Below are 26,520 nucleotides of genomic sequence, written 5' to 3' on the forward strand. Positions count from 1 at the left end.
CGTAATTCCCAAACCGTTATTCTGGGTTTTCTTAAATTGTAAACTCAAGCGACACTGGCACCTTAGTTGGACAGGAGAGATCTGGTTTCCTTATTTCGGCAAAAGTCCAGAGGATCATTCCTGCCACCCACCCACCCATATTTAGACACACTAGGAAGCCCCTCAAAGATCATTTATGGAGAGGAAGGAGTGCATTTTGTGACCGCTGGTGGGCAGCTGGAGAAAGTGGTGGAAAGAGGGGCGGGGGACAGCATCTATGCCTGTACGGAGGCGCAGAATGGGAACAACCTGACCTGCTGCCATTCTGCCCCGGCGAAGGCTGGCACAATCACCAACCCGGAATCGTTTGGTGGTGCCGCGAGTGGGCTAAGGCAACTCGGCGGGCCTGAAGGGCGGCGCAGAGGGTAGTGCTGGCAGCGTGAAAGGCGTCTTTGTGCAGGATTTGGAGTGAAGGGGTGATGAGAGCGGCGAGGGCTGAGCCCGGAACTAGAGGCTGGGGTTCTGGGACTCCGTTAGCCGCCCCTTCTCAGCCGCGCTGGAAAGATCCCGGTAGTGCCGGCAGGGGGCGGTGTAGTACTGTGGGGGTGGGGTGGAGGTCCCTAGGTTTAGTCTTTGACACTGGAGGTGGGGGATGCAGCAGGAGGGAGTTGAGGGATTTGCCTCCCCGCCCCCTCCCCTAGGTGGCAGAGAGATCGCGCTGGCTGGAAGAGTGCAGCCCCTCGCCCGGTGCTCACTCCGCAGTCAGGGAGCCAGGAGAACTGCCCCCGAGGCGGAGCCTCCCTCCTGCCCCCGGGTACCACTACCCCCACCTGGGGTTGAGAGGCGGGAGCCGCGCTGCCCTCCCTCTGCGCCCCGGCCGCGTGGCTTGCGGCTTATTTTCCCAGCTGGCAAGCGTCGCGCTGCAGACAAGGGAATGCCTGTGGTGAGTTGTTTATTTTGTTGAAGTTTGCGGTGGGCCAGGGGGACGTGGGGGGCGAGCGGCAGGCAGCGGCGGGGACTGTTTTGTTTAGGTCTCCGTCCACCTGTGTGGTATAAATCTGCCAGCCTCAGGGCGGCGGGGAGCCAGGGTGAGAAAACCCCAGCTGCTCCAAAAGGCCCCCTTTAGTCACTTGCAGATCTAGAATCACATTTGAGTCTTCACTCCTGGAATCGGCTAGATTCTAGCTTACACTACCCCGAAGTCCCTGACCATTGCTTCCCGCACCCGCTGGGGACAGGGCTGGAGCCCCTAAGAGCAGCCAGCGCCCACGACCTGGTCATGGAAGTTTCTCCCATTGAGGACAGGGGAGCTGAGGTTTTGATATGAGGGACCTCGTGGAATTAGCGGCAGCTTGTTTTGGCTGCTTCTGACATGAAGTCCGTTCAGGGGTGGCGGGTCTGCCCAGTACTACAAACTGGGATCCGGGTTGGCCAGAGTTTCTCAGACTTGAGGCTGCAGGGAGGAGGGCGGTTGGCTCCCGAAGAACCCAGAGGAACCCCCGGGGCTGATGGCAGTCACCGCCATGGCTGCGTTTGCCTGGAAGAAAAACCTAAATACATTAGCGAGCTGGTAAAGCTTTTAAGGCCTTCTCGGGAGTGAGTGGCTGGCTAATGAGAGGTTAATTTTGTTTCGAAGGGAAGGCTGCGCTGGTTTCCTGAGATAAATGGACAGGAAGCGCATTACCTCCGCGCGCTGGCAAGCGGCTTCCAAATGCTTTTTGCACCTGCCGCTTTGAGCAGTGCGAGCCGCGGCGGAGCCCGCAGGGATCGCGGGGTCTGGTCGTGTATGCTCGGGTGATGAGCCTCACGCACGCCCGGGGCCGTCTCCTTCCGGGGGCGCAGCGCTCACGCCGGGCTCTGGGGCTCTTCTCTCACACCCAGGTTCTGCGTGTTCCGGAGCTCGGTGGCCCCCTGATCCCGCCAAGCCCCCTCCAGGAGCGGAAGGGTTAAGAATGATGTAAGTACAATCCACGAGCTGCTTGCCGCTGGGCTGTCCGACTCCTGGGCTGTTTCAGCCCAGGCTTTGCGTACACAGTGGACTGGGGAGCAGCGGGGGAGCCCTTACTCTAGAATGGGTGACACAAATGGCAACTCCGAGACTGATTCCTGATTCCTCTGCCCCAGTTGAGCTGTTAAGCAGACAGACCCTCGTGTTAGATTTTTGGAAATGAAGATATATTAACAGGGAACAGGAAAAGAAACCGCATCTTGTTTAGAATCCATTAATGTTGCTGGCATGTGTTTTAATTTTATCCACTTGCACGTTCATACCGTTGCTTTGCTGGGTCCCCTAATTGTACTGTCCTGGGTTTGTCTTTCCTCCTTGAAAAAAGACGAAAGGAGAAAGAGTACAAGGGGCAAGAAACAGGGTGGATTTGTGAGTTGTATATACAAGCTGTCACTTTTTCTGATTAAAACGTAAAATTTTTGTAAGTCATTGATTTTATGTGTGTTCTAACTCCCTCCCCCAATTTTTCTTTGTGGAGTCTTAAAATCCTCCTTAACTTGCAGCATACGAGCTGGATAAGTGGATACGCTACAAGCGACCATTCACCACGCTCTTGCTTTCCAAGCCGATTTGGGATCTTGCTAGCAGGCAGAATTTACCCAGCGAGTGTGTCAACTGACCTAAAGTCTTGAAAATAGGAACCAACTTGCGGTTTAATTGTGAAAATTAACATTTTCCTCTAGCCGGCTGAACACTTATGCAGCAATAAAAAGTGAATTGTTAGGCTTATAAATCTTGAGCCTGTCAAATTTTACAACAGAGGAGCAATAAAGCACCTTAGAAGAAACGAAGTTTTCCCTCTAGAGCAGTTCCATTTCACACCAGGATTTGCAGTGACTCGAGGGCGCCCTCTATTGCTAGGAAAATAGAGAGCACCTCTGAACTTAAGGAACAGGATTGGGAGGTGGGGGGAAAGATGAGAAAGGGGGAAAAAATCATAGGTCACTGGCGAGAAGGCCCAAACTAAACTAAATTTGACCCATAACTCTTAGTTGTGTGTTTTTAAGTATGTTCAATAAAGTGGGATGCTTCTTTCATAGCGGTCCAAGGAAATCTTGGGTAAAAAAAAAAAAAAAAAAAGAAACATGTTACCGTTAGTGCTTGTTAGCAAAATACTATGAAAAACAGTGTTTACATCTGATTACTTTTAAAAGACATTTTTCGTTAACCAGTATTTCGTTAACTTTATTTCATTAAAAATATGTAGTAATTGCAAGAGAGTAAAATTTTGGCCTAATGGTATTTACTCCATAGTGTTATCTAAAAATCATATCGGATAACTCCCCCCAAACAGTCATTTCTCCAGGCAACTCTGAAGCTATTATGAAGCATATTGTGGATGTACACAAAGCTTGGATTATATCTTCGGCAGTGAAAGGTGTGTTTACCACTTGAGTCATCATGGTAAATAATAAGTAATGAAAACTTATAGTAAAAAGATAGGCATCCTTCATTAGGGACCTAGTGATTTGTACAATTCATAACGTGTCTAATAAGTAAACTAGAGTGATAACAGGGTTTGCCCCCAATTATCTTGGTCCATTGATTAGCACATTGTAACGTGGAATATTAATATGTCCATGGTTGATACTAAATTCCTACTCGGAGGTAATATAGCGGGTAGTGTTGCAAACCTCGATTTGGAGATACTGTAAGTGAATTTAAAATGGCAGCTCTGAGCTGTTTGAGGAGCGGCAAAGGCGAGGGCAGTACTAAGTGGCTCCCAGCCTTTGAGGCCATTCTTGAGATTAGATACCACTTCACACCTACTGATAACAAATTCGAACCTATTATCAACCTCATGACAAGCTGTCCTGTGTCTCCGCTTAGCAACCTCTTTTCCGGCAGACAATTGGTTTTCCCCCTCGTTTTGGATCCATCCAATCGCAAAAGTAGAAACTGACTTGCCACTGAATTAATCTAATAGACTATGAAAATGCCACTGAGCAACAACAAATCATGGCATAATTACTCTACATTGCATTAAAAACTGACTATCCTCATTAATCTAATTACACTGTAACCGAACACGTTGAAATTCGCCCACTCTCAGACCCCTCCCGGCTGCTTTCAGGAAGGGAAATGTCAAAGGAACGAGAACACCTGGGCCTCGCACAGCTGTCTACGAATTCCGCCGGGAGCGGGCGGGCACCTTCCCAGCCTATCTGATCTGTTCTGGACCGCGGGTCACTTTCGGATTTCTAACGCGTCTGGATACCACCTTAACCAAACGTCCGCAATAGGCTCGAAACGCGGTTCAGCAGATGTGATTGGCTGCAAAGGGACTTGCTGGACGGCGCTGGGTAAGAGCGCTCGTTTCCTCCCAAGAGCCAGAACTGCAGCTGGAAGTGGAGGGACAGAGTGCGGTGATAAAAAATAAATTTAAAAACTTGGAGGGAAGTTGAACCCAATCACATTAATTCAAGGAGAAATCAAAGGCCAATTCCTTTGTAACGCCGGCAAGGCAGAGTGGACATCGCCTGTTTCTACTGGGTCCGAGGAAACAGTAAATCGCAGAAAAGGGTGGGTGGGAGAGGAGAGGAGGTAGCGAGAGGCAGACTGGGCTCGGGCGCCGCGGACAGGACCCGCAGCGGGCAGACGCGGAACTCGAATTACACCGAGCAGGCAGGAGGCGGGAGGAGGCAGGAGGCGGTGCGGGGGTGGGTGCTTTGAGCACTGCTAGTGGCGAGCTGGGTCCAGAGGACCCACACTCTCAGCCAATGGGGTTGGAGGGCGGGGCGCGCCGGAGGGGGATGCGACAGGGATTGGTGAATATAGGGTGGGCGGGGCGGCAGTGAGGGGCTGAGATTGATTGACCGCGGGGGCTTTCGCGCAGAGATATCTGGGCGGCCTGCGGTTGCTAGCTAGGGCTGGGCGCGCCTCCTGTGTGCACGCCCGCGCTCCACGCCCGCAGAGCCCACGCTGGCCGGGGCCGGGACGCCCGTGTGCTTGGGGCCGAGCTCCGCACTCGCTCACAGTCTTTGTGTCGTCTCTCCCGCCCCCTCTCCCTTCGCCCCCCGCCTCTGGCCGCTACGATGCCGCTGCGCCCCGTTGCTGCCGCCGCCGACTCGCTCCGCCCGCGGCGCGCTGCTTGCTGCGGCGGTGGCGGCGGCCCGTCTCCGACGCGGGCCTGAAGGAGGAAGAAGAGGAAGCGAGGAGCGTCCCCCGGCCCATGCCGCAGCCACGGCCCCGGACCCGCCACGGCGCCAGCGCCGCCGCCCTCGCCGGAGCCCACGAGACCTGCATGGACGGGCATGGGCTTGAGAGCAGCACCTTCCTGCGCCGCCGCCGCCGCCTCCGCCGCCGCCGCCGGGGCTGAGCCGCGCCGCCGCCCCCGGCTCTGCCCGCCGCCCCTGGCGTTGCTGCTGCTGCTGCTGCTCAGCCTCGGGCTGCTCCACGCAGGTACGAGGCGCGTGCGCGAGTGAGCCAGCCCCAGGGCCGAGTGCTTTGTTCCCAAACACTCCGGGTTCCGAAGGCGCTTGTTGGGGCGGAAGGGCGGCGTGGCGCGACCGGAGAGGCCTCACGAGCGCACCTTAGCCGGGCAAGCAGCCGCGGGGTCAGGAACACACCCGCCGACCGTGCGGCGCGCCCAGAGCGCAGAGGAGAGGCCTTTTCCCCTCCCTCCTTCCGGCCTTCCCCGCCTTCGCTCGGATCGTTGATAAATCTCCCCTCCAACAGCCGCTTATCAAAGATTTAGCGGGCGGAGGCGGTAGGGGCTGCGCGCCCGAGACAAATGTTCCGGATGCTTTATTGCTCTTTGCATTGGTGTTTACTGAAAGTCAGGCCGGGATCAGGTTTCCGCCGCCGCCGCCGCCTTCTCGGAGAGGAGACAAGGAGCCTTGTGCTGCTGCTCTGGAGTTGGGGGTGGCGGCGAGGCGAAGAAAACGCACCACATGGAAAGATTTTTACCAGAGTTTGTAAACTTGGAGGTTAATGGCGGAGTAACTTAAACTACTTTGAACAGGGATTTCTTTCGTATTTACGAAAGCTGCTTTTAATTCTGCTTTCAAACCCTTTGGAAAAAAACTCATGCTTTGTGGCTAGCCGCGTGTTCCCGGAGGGGTTGACAGATATGCCGCTTTCTGGAGGTTGGCGCTTCCCCCTGCGAAGCAACAGTGAGGAATCTGTTCATAGCGACGTATGCCTGCGGATGAGCTTTCTAGAAAGCCTGTGATACTATTTTTCTTTTCCGTTTCATTAACACAACGTTAAATGCCAGTTACACACTCTCAGGAAAGTTGGGGGCGGGGAGTGGATCTAGGACGCTCTTGACAAATACGACCACTTCTAGGAGTTTGTCCAGACAAGGAATTTTCAAAATGCCAAATTGAAAGAAGTTATTTTTAGTTTGAAGATAACTAGAGCATCAGATAAATTTTTCTGCAAGATCTTTTTGTCCTGTAGTTGTATGGCAGCAGTCACAATGCTCTGATCTGGGGAGAATCCTGAACTTTAATGCCACCCAAATGTGGGGAGTAATTTGTATCTATCTGTTAAGTCATACCAGCCTGTGCTAAAAGTCTGGGAGGTCTTTTAAATAATGGGGGGAAATATGGCATTTAAGGAGCTGGCTTAATTTACTTTGCATAACTTGGCGGTAGCTTTGCATTGTGATGTAACAGCTGCATTTTAACACTGTCACTTGGGAAAACATAAACCGAAGTCTTAATAAAGAGTGTAAATGGCAAGTTTTAGAACGATGAAGGCTTTAAATTGATGATTTTAGAACCTTAGAAAATAATGTCAGTCTGCTTACAGTTACATGGGAAATTTTTCATGACGTGTCAAAAAATATATTTAGGACTGTTTTGTGCAAAAAATATGTGTCCATAATGTCACACTGTAGGTTTCTTGAAATGGAAATTGAAGTGCTAGACGGGACTGTGTCCCCCTTGACTGCTTGGATGTTGTTTCTTAGTTGCCATAGGCTCTTATGACAGGATTGGAATGTGGTCCTTGAAGATTTCTTTGCTGGTCCATTAAAGACCTAAGAAGTTGGTTTAAAGGTTTAGAAAATTAAGGTGCCTTAGTTCAAGAACTTGGAATGTCAGATTTCCCTCGGTATCCTAATATGTCGTCACAAAAAGTCACCATTGTATTCTAGCCAGAGTTGGTGTGGTGAGTGCTTTCTGTGATCAACTTGGAGTAGCGCAATTAATCTGGTTATGGAAAAGAGGGCTCCTTTTGAGAGATTTCTTTGAAGAGCGGTGCTATTGAAATGCAAGGGTTGTTTCTCAGCGCAGGGAGCCTAGCAGAGTGCTCTTTGCAGATGGCCTGCCATATGTTCTATGCCTGCATCCATATAATTTGCCTCAGCACCCCATATGGTTCCACATTGCACTAATTCAGCTTCAACATATCTTGTTTCTTTTATTATAAACTGGTGACTGTGCTGCATATTCACACGTGCAGTCCTGGCCTTGAGGAAACTGTCTTGAATGGTGAGGTCTTTATGTCTAACTCATTAACAAGCTCTGGACCCAAAAATCCTTTAGCACTTTCATTAACTGGAATGAAAATACCATCACACTAATCATAGACAATCTGACTTAAAAAATAGAGACCTGTAACTGTGGATTTTGAATCCTTCCCCTGAGAAATGAAAAGAGTACTTTATTTACTTTTTTTTTTTTTTTCACTTAAGCAAACCTCTGCAGTTCCTGACTGGAGATCCAATATGGGAGTTACTTGCTTACTCATACACTTCATGGCCTCCTTGGCTGCATCCTTGAGATTGTTTCTGCTCCGCATTGTCTTGGCATTTTGACAGGAGGCTTACTTTACCGCCTGTAACAGGCAAAGGGTGCATTGTCATGATAAATTCATGAAGCCTGGATATTTCTGGGTGTATGCTGCAAATTAGTCATTATACAGGATCCTGCAATGGGGCTGAAACTGCTGATCCAAGTGCACTTTCTCTCTCTGGTTAGCCCTCCTCCTTCCTCCCATCATCTCTGTTTGAAAAGGCTGTTAGAAACTTCATCCAAAACAAAAGAACCCAAGTTCTGTTTTATGTGAGCTTTCTCAAAGGCATCAACACACCTACCTACTAGGAAACAGGGAAGGAGAAGAGGAAGGAAGGTAAGGGAGCAGGAATCTGAATTCTCTGGGTGGTGAACACAATGCAATATATAGACGATGTTTTATAGGAATGTACTCTTGAAACCTATGTAATTTGATTAGCCAATGTTGCCCCAATAAATTTTAAAAATATTTTAAAAGATAAATAAATTCTGCATCTCATCCGTTCCGAACAGTTGCATCTGCATTTCCACGCTGTTCTTACTTTTGATATTTTATGACTATTTGAAATAATTATAAGTAAATGTGTGCTCAGATAGATTTTATAGACCATAAAAAGAACATAGGTACTGCAAGTTTAGCGGAAAGTTCTTGTGCTGTCATTTATTTGTACTCTAAAGGCTGTTCATTACTGAGTGATCTTGGCCCAGTTTTTATTTCCTTGTTTTCTATTTGCTGTGCATCTAACTTAAAATGAAAAAACAAAATAGTTAAGTCTTTTTTTTTAGCTGTCAAGTACCATTGTGAGAGAGAGGAGTGTCGGGGCGACATGACGTGTGGAGGAAGGGAAATGAGACGGGAGGAAAGGCACCACGTCCCTGGCTTCATACTAGCCGTGTATGAACCAGCCAGGACAAGGGCTTCAACTCCTTTGCCTTGATTTTCCCATTTTTTTATTTAATTGATTTTTGTTTTGTTTTGGTTTGGTTTTTTTCCATAAAAATCATTTAAAATTACTTGATCTACTTTGGAGAGAGGAATTCTATAAATAATGGAGCTGCTTTTGTTAACTTTGGAATGTGCATACACAAAATAGGCCAAACACATGATGATGATTTTGTGATTAACTTAATTTTCTGTTTTACTCAGGTTAAAGTGAATATCCAATTTAGACTACATTTTTCGCTTTTTGGTCTTTGAAATGTAAAAATGGGAGAGGTATCTTGAGAGGTGGTCCTCTCCTACCCTTTTCTCCCCAGTGGAAGCCAGAGACTACAGGCTGTTTAATTCAGATTTAAAAGCAGTTTACTACTGAAAAGATTAAAATATCTTTTTAAATTATCTTTATTTTTTTTAATAGGTTTAGTTTTTTTAATAGGTTTAGTTTTAAGTCTTTATCAGATGAAGTCCTAAATCTTGATATTATCCTGAAGTTCGTTATGCCCACATATTTAAATAATTACATATTTAATAATACTCTACTAACTGCTTTTTTTTCATGCCTGAGAAAGGTCACAGTTCATTTTAGAACAACCTCCTCATTTCTCAGATGAGGAACCTAAGACTTGAGAAGATGGAGACTTCCTCCATAGTTTAGAGACCTATAAAGAATGTTGAAGTCATACAAATACATGTTACAGTTCATGTCTATAAAATTTGAGGTGGATGATAAAGAAAAGAATTTTTCTTTTCAGTAGTTCTAGTGTTCCCACTTTATGGAACAGAATATTAAACTGATTGGCACACATGACTGACCTAGTGTTGGCAATTCTTGTGTTTTTGGTGCTTTGAGAGGTTTTATAAATTTTTATGTGATAAGCTAGTGGCAAAACATCATTTGAAAATGGGTTTTTTAAATATTAGGGTAGTAGTGCGTAGTTTTTCATTACTTCATTTGAGCTTTGCTTCAGTCATTAAGTTTATATGAATTGTTGATTTAAGAAAAAGAGTCATTTATATATACTCTAAGAATTCTGTTTCCTATTGTGTTTCTGAAAAAAATATAGCTGGTGGAATCATCTGTTTCTGCAGGTGATTTCAGTGTTTTGCCCTTTTTAGTGTACTTTTACTGGTGAACTGTTTGGGAGCTTGGATCCTAGGGTGATGGCTGTTAAGGGAGAAGTGAATATATATAGCTTGGTCAAATGAATCACTTTATTTTTTTTTAAATGACATTTACACTTTGTAGAAACCAGGCGATTAAGGTATTCGTTTATATACAGTTTGTTGATAAACTTCCATCAGGAAATGCAGAAAATGTATTGCCTGGATTTTTTTCTTGATATTCTTACCCTGTAGTTATACTAGAATCAGGTGTCTTAACCAGTCGTGCTATAAATTAGGGGTTTCCTCCTACCTGAGGTGTGGAAGCTTTAATGGTGGTTTTGTGCACAGACAGTGCTTTCCAAAGCAAATTACTTACACAGTTTTCAAAGTCAAAACAAAGTTCACTTCTTTTGCTTGTCCTTAGAGCAAAGGAATCTTTCTCAAAATCTATAACAATAGCAAAGTTGATAAAATATGTTATTTACCATTCCCTAAGAACACTGGACTAGACCCATGATCACTTTCAGTGGTTCATACTTGAACGTTTTAAGTTAAATGCATGTAATTTTTCTCCCAGTGGCTTAACTTGTGAGAGACACAGAAACACAATGCAACCCTATTTCTGAAGGCCTTCTTAAAATAGGAGTGTATGAAATAGAACTAACAGTTCCCAGAGGAGAATGTCATTCTCTCATGTAGCTCAGGAAGTTATGAAGCGTTTTTAAAAATATGTGGTCTTATCTTCTTTCCCATAGGTGACTGCCAACAGCCGGCCCAGTGTCGAATCCAGAAATGTACCACAGACTTTGTGTCCCTGACTTCACACCTGAACTCTGCCATTGACGGCTTTGACTCTGAGTTTTGCAAGGCCCTACGTGCCTATGCTGGCTGCACCCAGCGAACTTCAAAAGCTTGCCGTGGCAACCTAGTGTACCATTCTGCTGTGCTGGGTATCAGTGACCTTATGAGCCAGAGGAACTGTTCCAAGGATGGGCCCACATCCTCCACCAACCCTGAAGTGACCCATGACCCTTGTAACTACCACAGCCAAGCAGGAGCCAGAGAACACAGGGGAGGGGACCAGAACCCCCTCAATTACCTTTTTTGTGGCTTGTTCGGAGATCCTCACCTTAGAACTTTCAAGGATCACTTCCAGACATGCAAAGTGGAAGGGGCCTGGCCCCTCATCGATAATAATTATCTTTCAGTTCAAGTGACAAATGTGCCTGTGGTCCCTGGATCCAGTGCTACTGCTACAAATAAGGCAAGAATACTTTTTTTTTCTTCTTATACCTTTCAGGTATCTGATTCTTTAGACAACTTGGGAAGTGTGATACAAAAGACCTGCTTTAAAAGGAACTTTGCTTGGTCTTGGCAAGCAATTAACAGAATAGATGAAGGATTAAATGAAAATTAGTAAAGAATGTCTTGTTGAAATTCTAGGGTTTATGTAAAATGTGGATCTAAATTTAAATAAGCAATCATATGAAAAAATGAAAAGTAAACAGAGAAGTTGAGTTCTCTAGGGAAAAGGCAGGCCTGTTTAATGAAAAAAATGTGTACTTTTTTCAGTGGTGTCTCGAGTGCATATGTGTGTCTCTTCTTGAGGAAATCCATGTTTAGATTTATCAGATGACTGAAATGGGTGTTCTGAATAAAGAGAGCTGTGAAGCCTGAGGGCAATAACCCATCAGGAAACATACTTTATTGGAAATTTGGAAGCTATAGTAAAAAGTAATGGCTGTAAGCCAGCCTCCCAGTGGCAACCCCACAAAGGTCTTTTAGTTACTAACTTTACGGTGACCAAGGAAGTTAAGAATTGGATATTGCAGAGCAGTGATGTATAACCCCCATATAATCTCAGGATAACAATTTAAGTCAGAAGCTGAGGGGAGAACTGACAAAGGTAAGTTAAGCTCACCTTGCTTAGCTGCCAGTGTCTGTGGTTCTGATTGTTGGTTGGTTTTAAAGAAACTAATACTGAATCCTGTAAGTCAACTTGAAGGCACCAATGTGTTAGTGAGTGCAAGTAGGTAGAGAGGAGCCATGAATTGGGTTTTCAGTCAACAGTCACTGCTAATTCAGTCATTCGTAAATAAAGAGGTCAAAAAGTGTTTTTCACAAAAATAGTGTCCCAAGTAACTAGCTCCTTTCCTGTCTCCCCCAACCACAAAATCACACATACATACTATCTCATTTTGATTAATCTCCTTTGTTTATTTTATCTATTTATATTTGCTTTAGACTAAAATACAATTGACAAGGATCAAGCTTTTTTAAAGTGAATTTTAATTTTTTTTAAATTATTTCACTTGGCATTTCGTGGAGGGAATTTTACAACACCTCCAGAGATATCTGAAGACACCCAGAGCTGTCAAATCTAAGATTAGAAGTCATTGATCCTAACAAAGAAGACTATTACATTGGTCCAGACATCTTAAGGGAACTCAAAATGTTTACACTTCAACCCCCAGTACAAGCCCAAGATGGCCTTTCCAAAACCTACATCTCAAATAAACTTTTCTTCCTCTGGTTTCTATAAGTATGCAAATGACTTTCCTTTGTATATTAAAATATGTATTTGCTGTAAGTTATGATATCAAGTTATATAAGTATAAAGTTATAAGACAAACCATGGCCAAAAACCCATCGTTGCAGCAGAGTCAGAGGGCATAAAACGTGGGAATAGTCATTGGGAAAATAACACTGGGAATTCAAGAAGGCAGTTCCATTAGGAATGGAGAAAATCATCAATGATTGTGAAAATAATTGAGGTTTTGGAGGAGAAACCTTCAAACAATAGTATTGAGATTAATAAGTGCTATGTGCATGGGAAAATATTGGTTCAATGGAACAGTTGACACTTGAAGTACTTAGATCATTCCATTTCGGTTGTGGTTGAATCTATCATAGTTGTTAGCAAATAAGTAAATAAAAAGTACAACTTTTTCTCTCCCAGTTTGTTAAGGATCAGAGGTTTTACCCATTCCAAAGGGGGTGGCGGGGGTGGGGGGGTGGGGGGAGTTGTCTTCTGACATAAATTCAAACTGATGATGAGAATGCTTGGTCTTTAATTGCACTATTGGAAAGTATTCCGCACATCTGGTGACCATGCTGTTCAGCAACAAATTTCTCTATGGCTTTATGACCTCTAGTAGTTGTTTTTTTCCTTCTTTTTGTAACTCTCTCCAAAGCCCTCAGAAGCATCTGGAAGGTTACTGTTGAAGGCCCATCTCAATGCTGGTATGACCTGTGCTGATGAAACCAAGCAAAGGCCTAAAAGTTTGCAGTACAATTTCCTTTTACCTACCCAGCGCCAAAATAAAACCTTTAAAAAATTCCAAGCAATGAAAAAAATGATGGTAATAAAAATAAAAAACAATATGAGGCAAAAAGCGCTTATGAAATAAGTTCCAAGAAAGATCTGCTTTTTTCCCCTTGATGTCTACTGCAATACCTAAAAAAAAAAATCTTTCAGAAAATTTTTTTTGTATGAGTCTGAGCTCTACTGAGACCTGAAACACATACCTCCAGCTATTGGATAACCTGACGCTGCACGCTGCAGACACTGTGCTATCCTTATGGTCATGCTCTTTGCACTAAAGCACTAGACCTGGGTGTTTGGTCAGTGACGTCACTAAGACAACTTTTTGTCCTGGACACCTGGCTTTTTGAGCAAGCCATCATCAAGCCTATCTTTGTGAGCTCTGCAAAAAGACAAAGCTTAGTGGAGAAAGTCTAAACAAAGAAAATGAAGTCATCTCTCCTCAAGGGGCCATATGTCAGTTAATCCTTTTTCCACATGGAAGCAGTGAGTTTAGGGCAGCTAGGCCTGCAGTGCTGCACAGTGTGGTCCTATCTCCCCTGTTCTTCCTCCTCCCCCCTAGGAAACCTAGGCTGGTTGTCCAGTTGTCATGGTGAGCACAGGTGTGCTTTCTCGGGGCTGCTGGGGTTTTCTTAGGCCCTCCATCAGCCTGTGAGGCTCCCTCTCTTCGGAGGAGGAGTCTGCCTGGTTGACCACCTTGCCAGGTGGGTGTGATCCAAGGCCAGGGCTGGTTTCATCTCTCCACCCCAGGGGCTGCAAGGGTTTCTGGCACACCTACTCACCTGGCTGAGATCCACATCAGCTCTGGTCCATCGTCCCCACCTTTGGCTGTGAGAGGTGTTTCAGACCTGCGGGCACTGAGGAAGAGAAATGAGAGGACAGGTTTAGCAATGGCAGGGGTGGCTACAAGGAAAGGAAAAGCAGCTTTTGTTTATGGGGAGAAGGTAGTTCACACTAGGCTCCAGAGGGGCCACAGGTCAGTAACTCTCCTGGGCGTCACACAAATCAACCAATCCATCTGTGGCAGGGCTTGACTGCTGCACTTCTCCACATTTTCTTAGCCAGCCCCTCAGACTCAACTTCTGTGTACTTATTTCTGTATGTCTATGGATCTCTGTTCAGGTGGCCTCAGAAAGGATTTGTGTATGCTGTGATTATGGAAGGTGATTTTGAAATAGTTTATGAAAGGATTCTGCACTTTACAGATACGCTCCATTCCTAATAGCATATGCTAAAATTGCCAGTCTCTCAGGTGCATTTAAAATGATTCCTTTTCCAAAAAATTTTAGACAATATTTTTTAAATTATTTTTTACAAGTAATTTGTTTGCCCTTGCTTTGTTTTTTCTTTTATTTTAATGTAACCATGTCCTTTCCCATCGCTCTAGCTTTCTTATCCTATCCTTCAATCTCAGTAAAACAGTTACAAATGGGAGGGGAAACGGGCTGACAGCAAGTCCTTTTATAGATCTTCTGCTATAGAGTTTCCTGTGCTCATCCTTTAGTGAGAGAAGGTGGCTTACCTTAAGGAAAGAGGTGTGTTCTTAGTGCATGACCAAGTCTGATGACTGTTGGCCAGGTGAGTGGGCACTATGAGGTGCCTGGGATGTTCTTGCTGCTGCCACGGGCCACCTGGTCCGGATTACCCCCTGGGCAGCATCACTCAGCTCTGCAAAGCAGGGGAAGAGGCTCTGCCTATCAGATATCTCTATATTTTTAAAAATCCATCATTACCCCTAATTCTTGAACTGTAGCTACTTTCTGGAAATTCCTGAAAACTTCCACTGGATGATGATGATACTAGAGACATAGGAAGACTTAGTTCATTTATTTCATTCTTGCTTAGTGTCTTCCTAAAACTGTAAACCCAAGGTGTTCTCTTATGATAAAATATTAGCTTGTAGGGTCCTAGAGCGTGAATTGGGTCCTCTCCTTTCTGATGCCTCTTAGCATGTAGCTGGTGTACCACGACAATCTGTAGGCATGTAAACCAGTGTTCTGGATCATTCTCTGTTGCTTACAAAGTCACACCAGACGTGCTGGCATTGTGAAGGAAGGCTTGCAACTGTCGTCGTAAGCATGCCTCTGGATCAAGGTTTGGAAATCTGTCCTCTCTTGACCCCAGGCCTAGTGCATTATTTTGTAGCCAAGTTTTTGTAACCCATTATGGTTTTTTTAATATCTTTACAGTGACAGTATGAGCTACACCATACCATGGTGTTCATTCCTATTTCTGTGGACTAAGGAACATGCTGGATTGTACTTCCAGTATATGGACCCTGTTCTTGCTGGCAGCCATGTTAGAGGGGACACGTAGCATTTTCTTTGAAACTATAGAGCCCTTTCCTTCCAGAGTACCAACTTGCAGATACAGTGTAACCAATCCTTAAAATTCAAGATTGTTCTTTATTTTGTATGATTTACCTGTTATGTAGGTAATTCTTGCCATCTTTTTAAGATTTGCTCCTTGTTTTGCAAAACTTACCCCCCAAAATTATAAGACCAGTTGAGGCATATTGGGGAGACAGATGGGAAAGAACATTGCACTTGTATCTCCTTGCTAAGTACAATCATTTCTCTGATAAATTGGATGATTGATTTGGTGCTACATCTGAACCACCAAGCATTAAAGCGCCTACTGTGTGGGGAGATGCAGAGATGAATACAGTCTCTGCCTCAGCCTAAGCACATGACTAAAATTTGCAGCAGCCAGTGGAGAGTTGTGGGGTTTGTGTGTAAAACCAGTCATCTTTAGGGTTTCTTTTTAGAGGAGCATTGCTGGCCTTCATTCATAAGCTGGTTCCAAGCGCTGCTACTTAACAAATTGTTGCCGGTATCAAAAAGGCCCAGGGGCGTAGGCCAGAGAGATGGGCTGCTGTACCCAGGGCCCACTCCTCCGCCCTGGTCAGTGTCACAGGTCACTCTTTTTACTCCTGCGATTTGATACAGTCTCCCTTCCCACCCCCCACGAGCAAGGTGGCCCCTCGCCTACACTGCATTTCCTCATTCCCCTACAACCTAGTAGGGTCTAGAACCCTGGCTGCCAATTTGAAAGGTTATTGGTCTTTGATTTAATACCAGAAAGCTTTCTAAATTTGACTGTCAGAGTCACCAGTTCTTAGCTAAATTCATTTTTCAGGGTCCCATCTCATCTTTACAACTCATAAAAGCTTGTTTTTGATATCCTTCTCCCTGAATGTATTGTAGAAACAATATTGAAACATTAAAGCCTAGTTTTTAGAAGAGCAGAAGTCAGCTCTAATTCCAGGTGGTACTGTTCTTGTTTGTCCTTTCTATTTCCTGCATCGCTCTTGTTTGTACTGGATTATGAGGTCTTAGGCCCAGGAACTACTCAACTTTGCTTCATATCATTTCAGCAGATTGCCTGGAGGTAAAAGGATTTCCAAGTGTATGTGAGGAAAGAAAGCAGGAAAAGGAGAAATTATTAGCTGCATGATGTACCTATAAGTGTAAAACATCATTTTGTCAAATGAATGGGCCTAACTTGGTTATTCTTTGTGCTGCACCTTCCAAACAAGGTACACCTTTATGTTTCCATACACATTAAAATATTCTGGGTAATGAGACTTTTACTATCTTGTCTATTCTCTGGAATGAAGAGACATAGCAGAGGTTGGTAGAAACCGTCTAAATTGTATCAAGTTTGTATCTGCGTAGCTTCTAAGTCCTGTATTTTGAATCTCCGGGACTCTGCCCCTCTGCCCAGATGGGGTTTGGCAGGAGGAGGGTACCTTTAAAATCCCCCATTTGTTAGTGAAATTAACCCAACACCTGCCCTGCCCCGCCAGGCAGGAGTCATGCGGGGCCGTGGGCCTCTGCTGCTTTAAGACAAATCCGCACTCCTCCATAGTTGAAACTAGAGGCACCAGGCCAAGTCTGATACACAGCTGAGAGTTAGAACTTGTTTTTCTGTCACACTTCCAAATGTCTCTCTCTGCCCTGTTAAATTTTCTTTGAGTCAACATTTTCAGAGGAAGGGGCGAGAAGGAAACTTTGGATGGTTGGTACTTTTTTTGTTGGCTTCAATTAATGCTAAGCAAACAGTTTCTGCCTGTGCGGAATGTGGTATGTAGAAAGACTTACCTACAGTGTTGAACAATGAGACGTGCTACCTTACCCGTTTTGTCTTTATTTGTTTTGACTGCAGTAGAACTTGCTCTTCCACTGTTTTGAATTTTGTGTTCTTGTGGGTGGGGTAACTTAAGGACTTTTTAAACTGCCCGACTTGTCAGCAAGTGATAACTAACAGGAATAGCAACACGCGTCTAAGGTACAGAATTTAACTGGACAGCCTTGCCGTGAAAACATGGTGCTGTTGGGTCTAGAAAGAACTTCAAATGAAACTGGGTCTGAAGAGAGAAGAGTTTTTTATGTCCCAGTTAGCTGGTTATTTTAAGAGTTGGAGCCAAAAGAACATTTGGCTCATTCTGGCGGGGTTCTTTCAGTGTTGGAACATAGTATGTATACTGTGGATAGAACTGATATGACATAATTTAAATACTGACTTTCATAAACCCTGAAACGGGAGTCAGGATTTAATCTTTCCATTTAAAGGTGTGTGTAAGTATGCATGTGTGTACACGCATGCACTATGTGGTGGTGTGTCTTCCCCACTCCCTCCGTCGGGGAAATGAGGACAGAAGGATATTGTTTTGTAGCATTCCACTTAACTGGCTTCTTGAAATATATGGCGATGGCCTGTAACCACCTCGTTTCTGAGTGGGCTTTTTATTTAAACAGCCCTGAGAACTTGAAATTGAACCAAGAAGTGACCGATGGTGAGTGTATTGTGAAGACCTTCCAGCCCTTTTATTTTTGTAGTCACCTCCCCAACCTGAAAAGTGATCAAAGAGACTGTGATTTCCTAATCCCCATGGGTTTGGCAGAGAGCTGTGCTGAACCTAGGCCCAGGGCGTTTGCCCAGGGTCTTGCTGGGGCCGTGGGAGCTTTGGCCCAGCCCCTACCCCCCTTGAGGAGTGAGATCCCTAAAGGCCATACCTGCCCCTCGAGCTACTGCCTCGGGCCCTGGCTCTCACCTTTCAAACTATTTTCAGCCTCTGGTCTGAAGCACAGTGGCATCCTAGGTCTGTGGCACTGTCCACACACACCTAACTTCACATCTGGGAGCATAGCAAGCTCCTGCATTTGCTGGGCTCCTTGTGATGGACAGTCTGAACACAACGAACAAACACGTTCCCTGTTGAGTTCTCTGAGTGGCTAAGACTTCAAGGCCCAGAGACCTTTCTTTTTCACACTCAGCACAGCCTTGCTCTGGTCTGCCCAAGAAAGCTAGCCAATTTCCCTGTCTCTGAGCCTATTTATACTTCCAGCCTTCCTTGTTTTGAGTGTACAGAAATTACTCTTTGGAAGTCGACATTTTTGTGCCTGTCCCTTTTATGTGTCATCCCTGGGCCTGCTTCCCTTTCTCTCTGGCATGCTCTTTGCAGCCACTGAGCTGAAAGCTTCTCCCCTGGACCACCCTAGCAGCCTCAGCTGTGGGTGTCCTTCCCTCTGGTTTGGTTTCTTCTTTCTCCGTGTGCTGCCAAGAACCCCTCCAGCAGCCAAGGCAGCCCTTGTTCCTGCATGTATTACCTGGGGCAACAGTGAAGAGTAAATAAGTCTGATCCATTCTATTTCTCTGGATCCCTGTAAGTTCCTAGAGCAGAGCTCTGTGGAAAGAGGCTGAGGATAGAGAAACTGATTTGGCTATCTCTTTAAAGGTAGCAGATTCTTACAGTCTCACTCACGCCCTAAAATGAATCTAGGGTGAGATTTTTAAGCTGCCACCTTCCTCTTAAACACATGTACTGTCTTCTTGTTAGTATCTCGTCCTAGTCCAATAAAATTAGCTAACAAAATATACTTTTGTAGGTCTTGCGTTCAGTCTTCCTGTAGGTAGAGATTTGAAATATAGGCTGAGTAGTAATTGTAAAATTATGCTCCCGTTCATTGAGTTCACACCTTCCTACCAAGCTTTTTTCCTTCAATTTTCAGGAAAATTATCAGTGACATCACTTATTAACCAACCCAGCATTTTTTATTAAATATGGTACCCATAAATACTCTCTTGGGTTTTGTATGAAATTCAAACAGAAAGTTATTCTCAATGACTTTTTTTTTTTTTTTGCTGCTCCCCAAAAAAGGGAGGAGACAAAGAGTCTCCCATCTTATGTGACCAAAGGACAGGCACCTCCCAGCCTGGACAGGTGGCTCAGCTCCAGCCCATCACGCTTCCAGGTTTCCCTGTCAGGTGGGGAGCTGGGGCCTGTGCAAAGCTGGAAGGAAGGTGCCTTCAGAGACCTCAGCTTCCTTTTGGTGCTTCAAAGTTGCCTAAGCTCTGACTTCTCAACATTTAGGAAAACTGACCCTCAGAAATAAAGATGAGCTGTTTTAGAGCTGGAGATAGAGCGTATTTCGTGGAAGCATGTGCTCTTATTGGAATGGCTTCTTTTTTGCTCACTCCAGAGGACTGAATACACATACCACTTACCTGGGTAAGAAAAAAAAAGTAAAAAAGGCTGTGAGCACAGTGATCTCTTATCCTCCCTGGGAGCCACCGGTTTTTCCAATCTGTAATGCACCCAGAGGATCTGATGAAGTGGACATATTAGCTAATTATATGGAATAAAATAATTTAGCTTTCTTTAACACAAGCAGAATTTTAACCAGGTACACATTGAAATTGTTCCCTTATGTTCCAAGCTAATTTCACTTTAGTTTGCTGGCCCATCTTAATCTAAAAGATAAGAGTCCCTTGATCTAAAAGCCCAGTTCTGGTACTGGAGGGTTCCAGTAAGGACCTGCACTTGTAGTGCCAAATGGCCTGATTAAACACCGATAAATGTTTCTTCCAAAATGCAATAAGCACAAATAGTTAAGTGCACAGCCTTTGGGGAATTCTGCTGTTTGAAAACCTATGCGCAGCACTTTACAAGGCTACTGAGCTTGGGGAAGATATGTCTGTATCTTGGCAAGAGTGCCTTGGGTTTTCCTTTTTGTTGGCTACCTCATTTTCATTTAATGTATTTTCTTTTTTCTTCCCTCCCACCCCTACCCCCAATCCCTGTAGAAAGGACAGATTCCTCTAAATTTTGATATTTCACAGCAAATCCTTATTGCCTTTCATGTGTGGAAAGGTTGATTTGTAGCTGCTATCTTTCTCTTCCTAATAGACCTTGTGGGTGGTAAAGATCTCGGGGAGTGAAACATTAAAAATGAATGAGGAGAACTGGAGTAGTTTGTCTGAGGTGGGGGTTGAGAGGGACTGAGGTGGGGGAGGTTTAACAAAAGGCATTGATGTTTTAAATGCACAGAAATGCCATCCATCAATAATAAATGCTGTGGCATAGAACAGATGTGCCAAATTGAGTTATTACAGCAGATAGGTCAGTTCATAGAGAGGGAAAGTAAGCAGCATAGATGGTGTTTTTAAATTATCTGTTTGAGAGCTGTAGAATACAGTTTTGCATACCCTATTTCTATGCTTTGATAGGTGCTAGTTGGAAATATGAAACGTTGGGAATTTCCAAAAATTCTGATGAAATTTGGAATGGTTTTAAACATAAGAATTATTAAGAATGAATAAATTTTGTTTTCTGAAGAGGGAGACAATCTGAAAATGAATTTCTCGCCCTTCATGGCTGAGTGCTTGCTATTTAAGAGCTTGTGTTGTAATTGTATGAGGAGTGAAATTACATTACAAAACTTAAGTCATGTGAAACTGTTACCTAGAGTGTTCTACATTTACATTGATGATATCTCTGGGTACTACTTAAACTACAGAGGAGCACTCAGGAAACCCCTTGCATGCTTGTAGATCGACTCATCACCCTCAGCACTCTATTCAAGGGCTAATTCTATACATAGGTTTTGGGAGAATTATTTCACCCAAAAGAGAAACAATAAGAAATGCCAGCTTCCTTGCCTCATAGAGAAAATCACTCCCAGGTAATTGGACAGACAAAAATCTGTTAGGTAAAATGGAATATTTTGTAAGTGTAGATACTCAGGTAGACGTCAAGCTTTGAGTTGTACTTGATCTTCTCAAGATGTGGGAGTTCCTGTTAGTGTCACAGGCATAGCAAAGGACGTAATGTGTGAGGGTTTGAAATGAGTCCTGGGTTGGAATGGGTGTGCTTAATGAAAACAACAGACTTGGTAAGATGTGGAATAATTCCAGTCCTCTTAATGTTGCCCCTTATTGGCTTTTTTGGAAACTAGTTTGGAATTGGATCTCTGCTTTGTTATCCCAACAAAACTAATTCCTCTTTGCTTTTCCTAAAAAGAACAAAAAAGTACTTAATTCTTGCAAATAATGCCAAGTAGGTTTAAATGTGAGGTTTGTGAGACTAGAAAGACAAATTACTTAGCTGCTGTTGAAGAGTTCATTGAATATTGGAGTGTGAATGTTCTAGTTGAAAATGAGGACAGTGATTATGAAGAGTCTATTACCAACTCTTATTTATCCATCCGTATTAACTTTCATCTATTTCAGGTACAGAATTTAGTTGAATTAATCTTTTCACCTCCAAGGGATCCTAGCTTGCCTTTAAAAAAAACAAACAAACAAAAAAAAAAACCACTGTCAAACTGCCTTTAGAGCCACCAAATAAATCTATTTTATAGTCCCATTAGATATCTAGCTCAAAATCCCATTCACTCTTAAAGAACCTATGGTTGGATGCACAACAAATTTCCTGAAATCATCTCTGGTCCACCTCCTTTGGGTTGTTAAGAAGGTGTTGAAATGTGAGAAGGCTGGTAGTGAAATTAAATTGTGGCTCAAGGTAATTAGGAAGAGAGAAATCCAAGCATTTTCCTAGTACATTGTCTGGCTTTTAGCTGCAGCTGCAAACAACGGATATGAATTGAACCAATTGCTACAGTGCAGCTGGTTCAGATCTGGCTTTATAACTGGCTGAAGTAAAATGAAATGGCTGGAAAATTCCAGTCAAGTAACACCAGTGGGAACATGTGGAATTAAATAGTGTGAGCAAACGCTGGCCGAGTTGAGAAAAAAAAACTTCAGACATAAACTTGAGGGTGGTGGTGAGGACTTGTAGAGAGAGGGGCAGGGAGGGGGCCAGGGCATTTTCTGGCCTTTTTCACAAGGGCCTATTGTTTTGATTAGTCCCCTTGCAGGAGGTGGAAGGTTTCCTCCATCCAGAGTAATTTGTAGAGTGTTTGGCCTGTCTACCTTCCTCCTTGACTGAAGTCACCTGATACTTTATTTTTTTCTTCTTCAAGAAGAAAGAAAAATAAGCTGTTACCTCAGTTACTGACAACACAAATCTCAAACTGGAGGCTTTTTTTTCCCCTTCGGGACAGTTTTTCCACCTCGTGTGACCCAGAAGGCCCTGTCTCCATAGACCTCTTACTCCCACCACCCATAACAGAGATGCTGAGTGTATGTTGGGAGGTAGAGGAGCTCAAAGCTTCCGTTTTTTAATAATTGTTCTAATTTAGGAAAGAAAGTGGGTTCACTAAAGGAAAGCTGGTACATTATCAGTAGTTTTTTCTCCATGAATTGTCTGCTTAATTTGGAGACTTGAGAGTTGGCTGGAGGAAAAAATGTCTGAGAAGTTAAAGGGCCATGTGCTGTTTGGGGAAAACATTTGCTGTAACTAGGTTTAGGGTATTTATTCTCTGCCAGTGTTGGGAGCTGCATTTGCCAAGGGATTTCCCTGTCACAGGGATTAGCCAGTCATGTGAAACATTTGATGAAGAGACTTAGGGAGAAATCTTTCTGGAGGCCTGTGATGGGAAGCTGCTGCTGGGATGCCCCCAACCCCCCCCCCCGCCCCCCAATTTTCTGCTTTCTCCCTCAGTGTTTGTAAGTAAGTTTGTAGCGATTAGTCAAGGGATATGGTTTTACAGTCCAATGAAGAAACTTTTTAGGAATCTAAGTGCTGGTAGGTATATTTTTAATTAAGCCCCTTCAAGTTTCTGAAAAACTGAGAATCTTTTGTTTTTTTCCTCAGAGCTATACCACTGCTCATCTGTTTTTGGAAAATAATCAGTAAAAATTACCTATGTCCCAACACTGTTCTGTTTTAGCAAAGTGAAGAAAATTTTTTCTTGATGCACATTCCCTGGATTTCTGTTGAATTTTCGTTCTAAATACATAGGACTCTTTAGTTTTCCCTTGCAGCTGCAGCAGCAGCAGCACCCATTGGAGACAGGAGCAAAGGGCTGGATTTCTTTCTAGCCACCCAACTCCGCAATGAGGGGGAGCTCTTGCTACAGAGGGACATGCCACCCTGTTTCCCTCCCATTCTGTTAAACTTTCATGTATTTTCTTCCCACAGATCACGATCATCTTCAAAGCCCACCGCGAGTGTACAGATCAGAAAGTGTACCAAGCTGTGACAGATGACTTGCCAGCTGCCTTTGTGGATGGCAGCACCAGCGGTGGGGACGGCGACGCCAAGAGCCTACGCATCGTGGAAAGGGAGAGCGGCCGCTACGTGGAGATGCACGCCCGCTACATAGGAACCACGGTGTTTGTGCGGCAACTGGGCCGCTACCTGACCCTCGCCATCCGCATGCCCGAAGACCTGGCCATGTCCTACGAGGAGAGCCAGGACCTGCAGCTGTGTGTGAACGGCTGCCCCCTGAGCGAGCGCATCGATGATGGGCAGGGCCAGGTGTCGGCCATCCTCGGGCATGCCCTGCCCCGCACCTCCCTGGCACAGGCCTGGCCTGGCTACACACTGGAGACTGCCAATGCTCACTGCCACGAGAAGATGCCAGTGAAGGACATCTATTTCCAGTCCTGCGTCTTTGACCTGCTCACCACTGGTGATGCCAACTTCACCGTTGCCGCCCACAGCGCCTTGGAGGACGTGGAGGCGCTGCACCCCAGGAAGGAGCGCTGGCACATTTTCCCAAGCAGCGGTCATGGGGATCCCCTCGGCGGCTGCTCTCTGTCTGTCGGTCTAGGACTCACATGCTTGATCCTTAGTGTGTTTTTGTAGGGGTTGTCTTTTGTTCTGTTTATTTTTTGTCTATAACAAAATTTTAAAATATATATTGTCATAATATATTGAGTAAGAGAGTATATATGTATATACCATGTATATGACAGGATGTTTTTCCTGGGACACCCACAGTTTGTACATATTGTGTTGGACTGTTTTCATGTATGTTGGATGTAGTATTCTTTGATTGTATCAATTTTATTTTGCAGTTTTGTGAAATGTTTTATAATGTCCCTGCCTGGGGACCTGTTAGAAAGCACTTTATTTTTTATATATTAAATATTTATGTGTGTACCTGGTTAGTATGTATAGTACATATACACAGACACCGTATGCAGCGCCCCCTTTGAAGATGACCAGTGGTAATGTGTGTAGCTGTTCATGGCTGCCCCCTCCTGCCTTTTCCTGTTGCTACTGACATGCCACGCGGGCAGCTTCGCTCGCCTCCGGGGGGAGCCGCCTTGTTCCTTCGAGCGCAGTCCTCACCTCTTCTGTATTCACTTGATTTGGAAGAATGGTTAACTCGCCCTTACAGGTGTTTTTGGCTCTTTTATACTGATCTCAAGGAAGCCCTCCCCCTCCAATAGCTGTCACTTTTTCAAAGGGTGGGCAGAATATTACAATAACCCTTATTAACTAGGGTAGTTGTATCTGAGCACTTCCGGTATGTTAGGCTGAACCATATGAAACTGCTGTTTTTATAGGTCAGAAGGAGCTGGGGACAGCAATGTCATAGATAAATACCAGGCATTTTGCTCGATTCCGATAGCTCAGACTTTTTCTCCTCTCGTGTCCCTGTCTAAACAATACTTTTACCTGGTCTTAACTCCATGCTTCATTGAACAAACAAAACACAAAGATGAGTTTAGTGGTCATACCTTGCTCTTCTCTAATTTGTGCAAACCCACATTCTTAGCCTCCCCCTCCTTGGCTCCTTGGGCCCAGAAACAGTGCTGCCTGTCCCCGGTCAACCCTCCTCAGCCTCACTCTGAGCCCAGGCCGTGGGGACTGGTAGGTTCTGGCTAATGAGGCCCTCATCCCATCACCACATTTTCCACTCTCCTTTGCCCTCCACACTGTACCCTTCTTCACAGTTTTTTTTGTTTGTTTTTTTCTTCGCAGTTTTTGACATGTCTGTACACATGATGGGATGGACTAGGGTGGTAATGACCAAAGCGTCCTGGCCTGACAGTGCAGCTAACTCGGTGCTGGTTACCCTAGATGTTCTTAAGCTGTGCTGCTTCCCAAGTGGCCTCTTTAATCAGACACGCTCCCTCTTAACATCTGTAGCTGAATATTACTTAGTTGCTCATTTAACTTGGTAAATTCCCTAGAAGGTAAAAGATCTCTCTGTACCCCTTCTAGTCTATCATCGGCACCCCCTGCAAAAGGAAAACGCCACCACCAACAGGCAAGCACAGTGACAGGAAGTGAACTCCAGGGTGGGTAGCTTTATATTGTTATACCTAAAATGTAAATGTTCAATTCCAAGAAAAGGTGATAGAATTTGTACTTTTAAGTTTACATAAATATAAACAAAAGGGAATGAACTTTAAATAAATGCCAGGGAGTTGGAAGGAAACCTGTCATCCTTTTATAAAAACTGTGCTAGGTGCCTACCTACCATCAGCCCTGAACTGGGGCTGCTTTGTTCACCTATGGAACCATGTGCCAGGTTCAGAAACTAGTTCGCTATTAATTTTGTTTTGGAATTGAGTAGCATGAAGGAGAGAAAATATTTAGGGTACTTCTAACCACTATTTTTGCGCAAATAGTATAAAAGTAAAGTAAAAACGATAGAAATTTCTACAGTATCTGGATTTAGAGCAAAACAACCACCTCTACTAATAGTTGGGAAAAGAAAATTAGGTCACTTTGCCATGTTTAACTTGAAAGGAAGCAAAAGCATCCAACATCAGTACCAATGTATTCAGCTAGGCTCCCTTTATAACCAGTGCCCCTGTACAACCTTCACACTCCCCACAGATAACTGTTTCAGAAATACAGGTGTTTCTCTAGAGAAGGGCCAGCTTTATTTCCTTTTCTAGGATTTCTAGAGGAAGTACTGCTTGCACATGTTGGTTCCTGAAACTCTCTTTAACCAGAAGAGTTTTGGGTCATTCCGACACATGGATAGGCAGTAGCTGTTCAAAGGTCTCCTGGGGGAGCTGAAAACTTGGGAGGAAAACACTGGTTTTCACAGATGCTCCACATAGCTGTCTTTTAAAAGACTCAAAACATTTTTTGGTCCTCTTTGTTATGCTTGGAAACCCCACAGTGTGTCAAAATCTTTGCAAAGAAACCTTTAGATGTGGTTCCTAGGTATATGAATAAGTATCTGTGTAAAACAGTGAGTGTGCAGTGTGTAAATACTTTAAATTATTATGCTAGAAAAATAAAGTTACATACCATGCTGTGGAA

The 26,520-nt window shown here is 44.4% G+C and overlaps 1 protein-coding gene across 4 annotated transcripts; it reads left to right on the top strand.

The window, feature by feature from the left end:
- The first annotated feature begins 647 nt into the window (after positions 1-647).
- RGMB (repulsive guidance molecule BMP co-receptor b) lies at positions 648-26,520 on the top strand. 4 transcript variants are annotated; one of them, XM_019668739.1, is made up of 6 exons: positions 655-922; positions 1,861-1,936; positions 4,062-4,290; positions 5,124-5,389; positions 10,531-11,039; positions 23,428-26,520. In XM_019668739.1, exons 4-6 carry the CDS (start codon positions 5,242-5,244, stop codon positions 24,094-24,096), a joined length of 1,326 nt encoding a protein of 441 aa, XP_019524284.1. In that variant the 5' UTR covers positions 655-922; positions 1,861-1,936; positions 4,062-4,290; positions 5,124-5,241; the 3' UTR covers positions 24,097-26,520. The 4 variants fall into 4 exon arrangements, with proteins under 4 accessions (XP_019524281.1, XP_019524284.1, XP_019524283.1 ...); XM_019668736.1 differs by lacking the exon at positions 4,062-4,290 and having other exon boundaries at positions 648-922; XM_019668738.1 differs by lacking the exons at positions 655-922; positions 4,062-4,290 and adding an exon at positions 1,531-1,549.

This window comes from Hipposideros armiger, unplaced genomic scaffold (genome assembly GCF_001890085.2).
Source record: "Hipposideros armiger isolate ML-2016 unplaced genomic scaffold, ASM189008v1 scaffold_536, whole genome shotgun sequence".
NCBI lineage: Eukaryota > Metazoa > Chordata > Mammalia > Chiroptera > Hipposideridae > Hipposideros > Hipposideros armiger.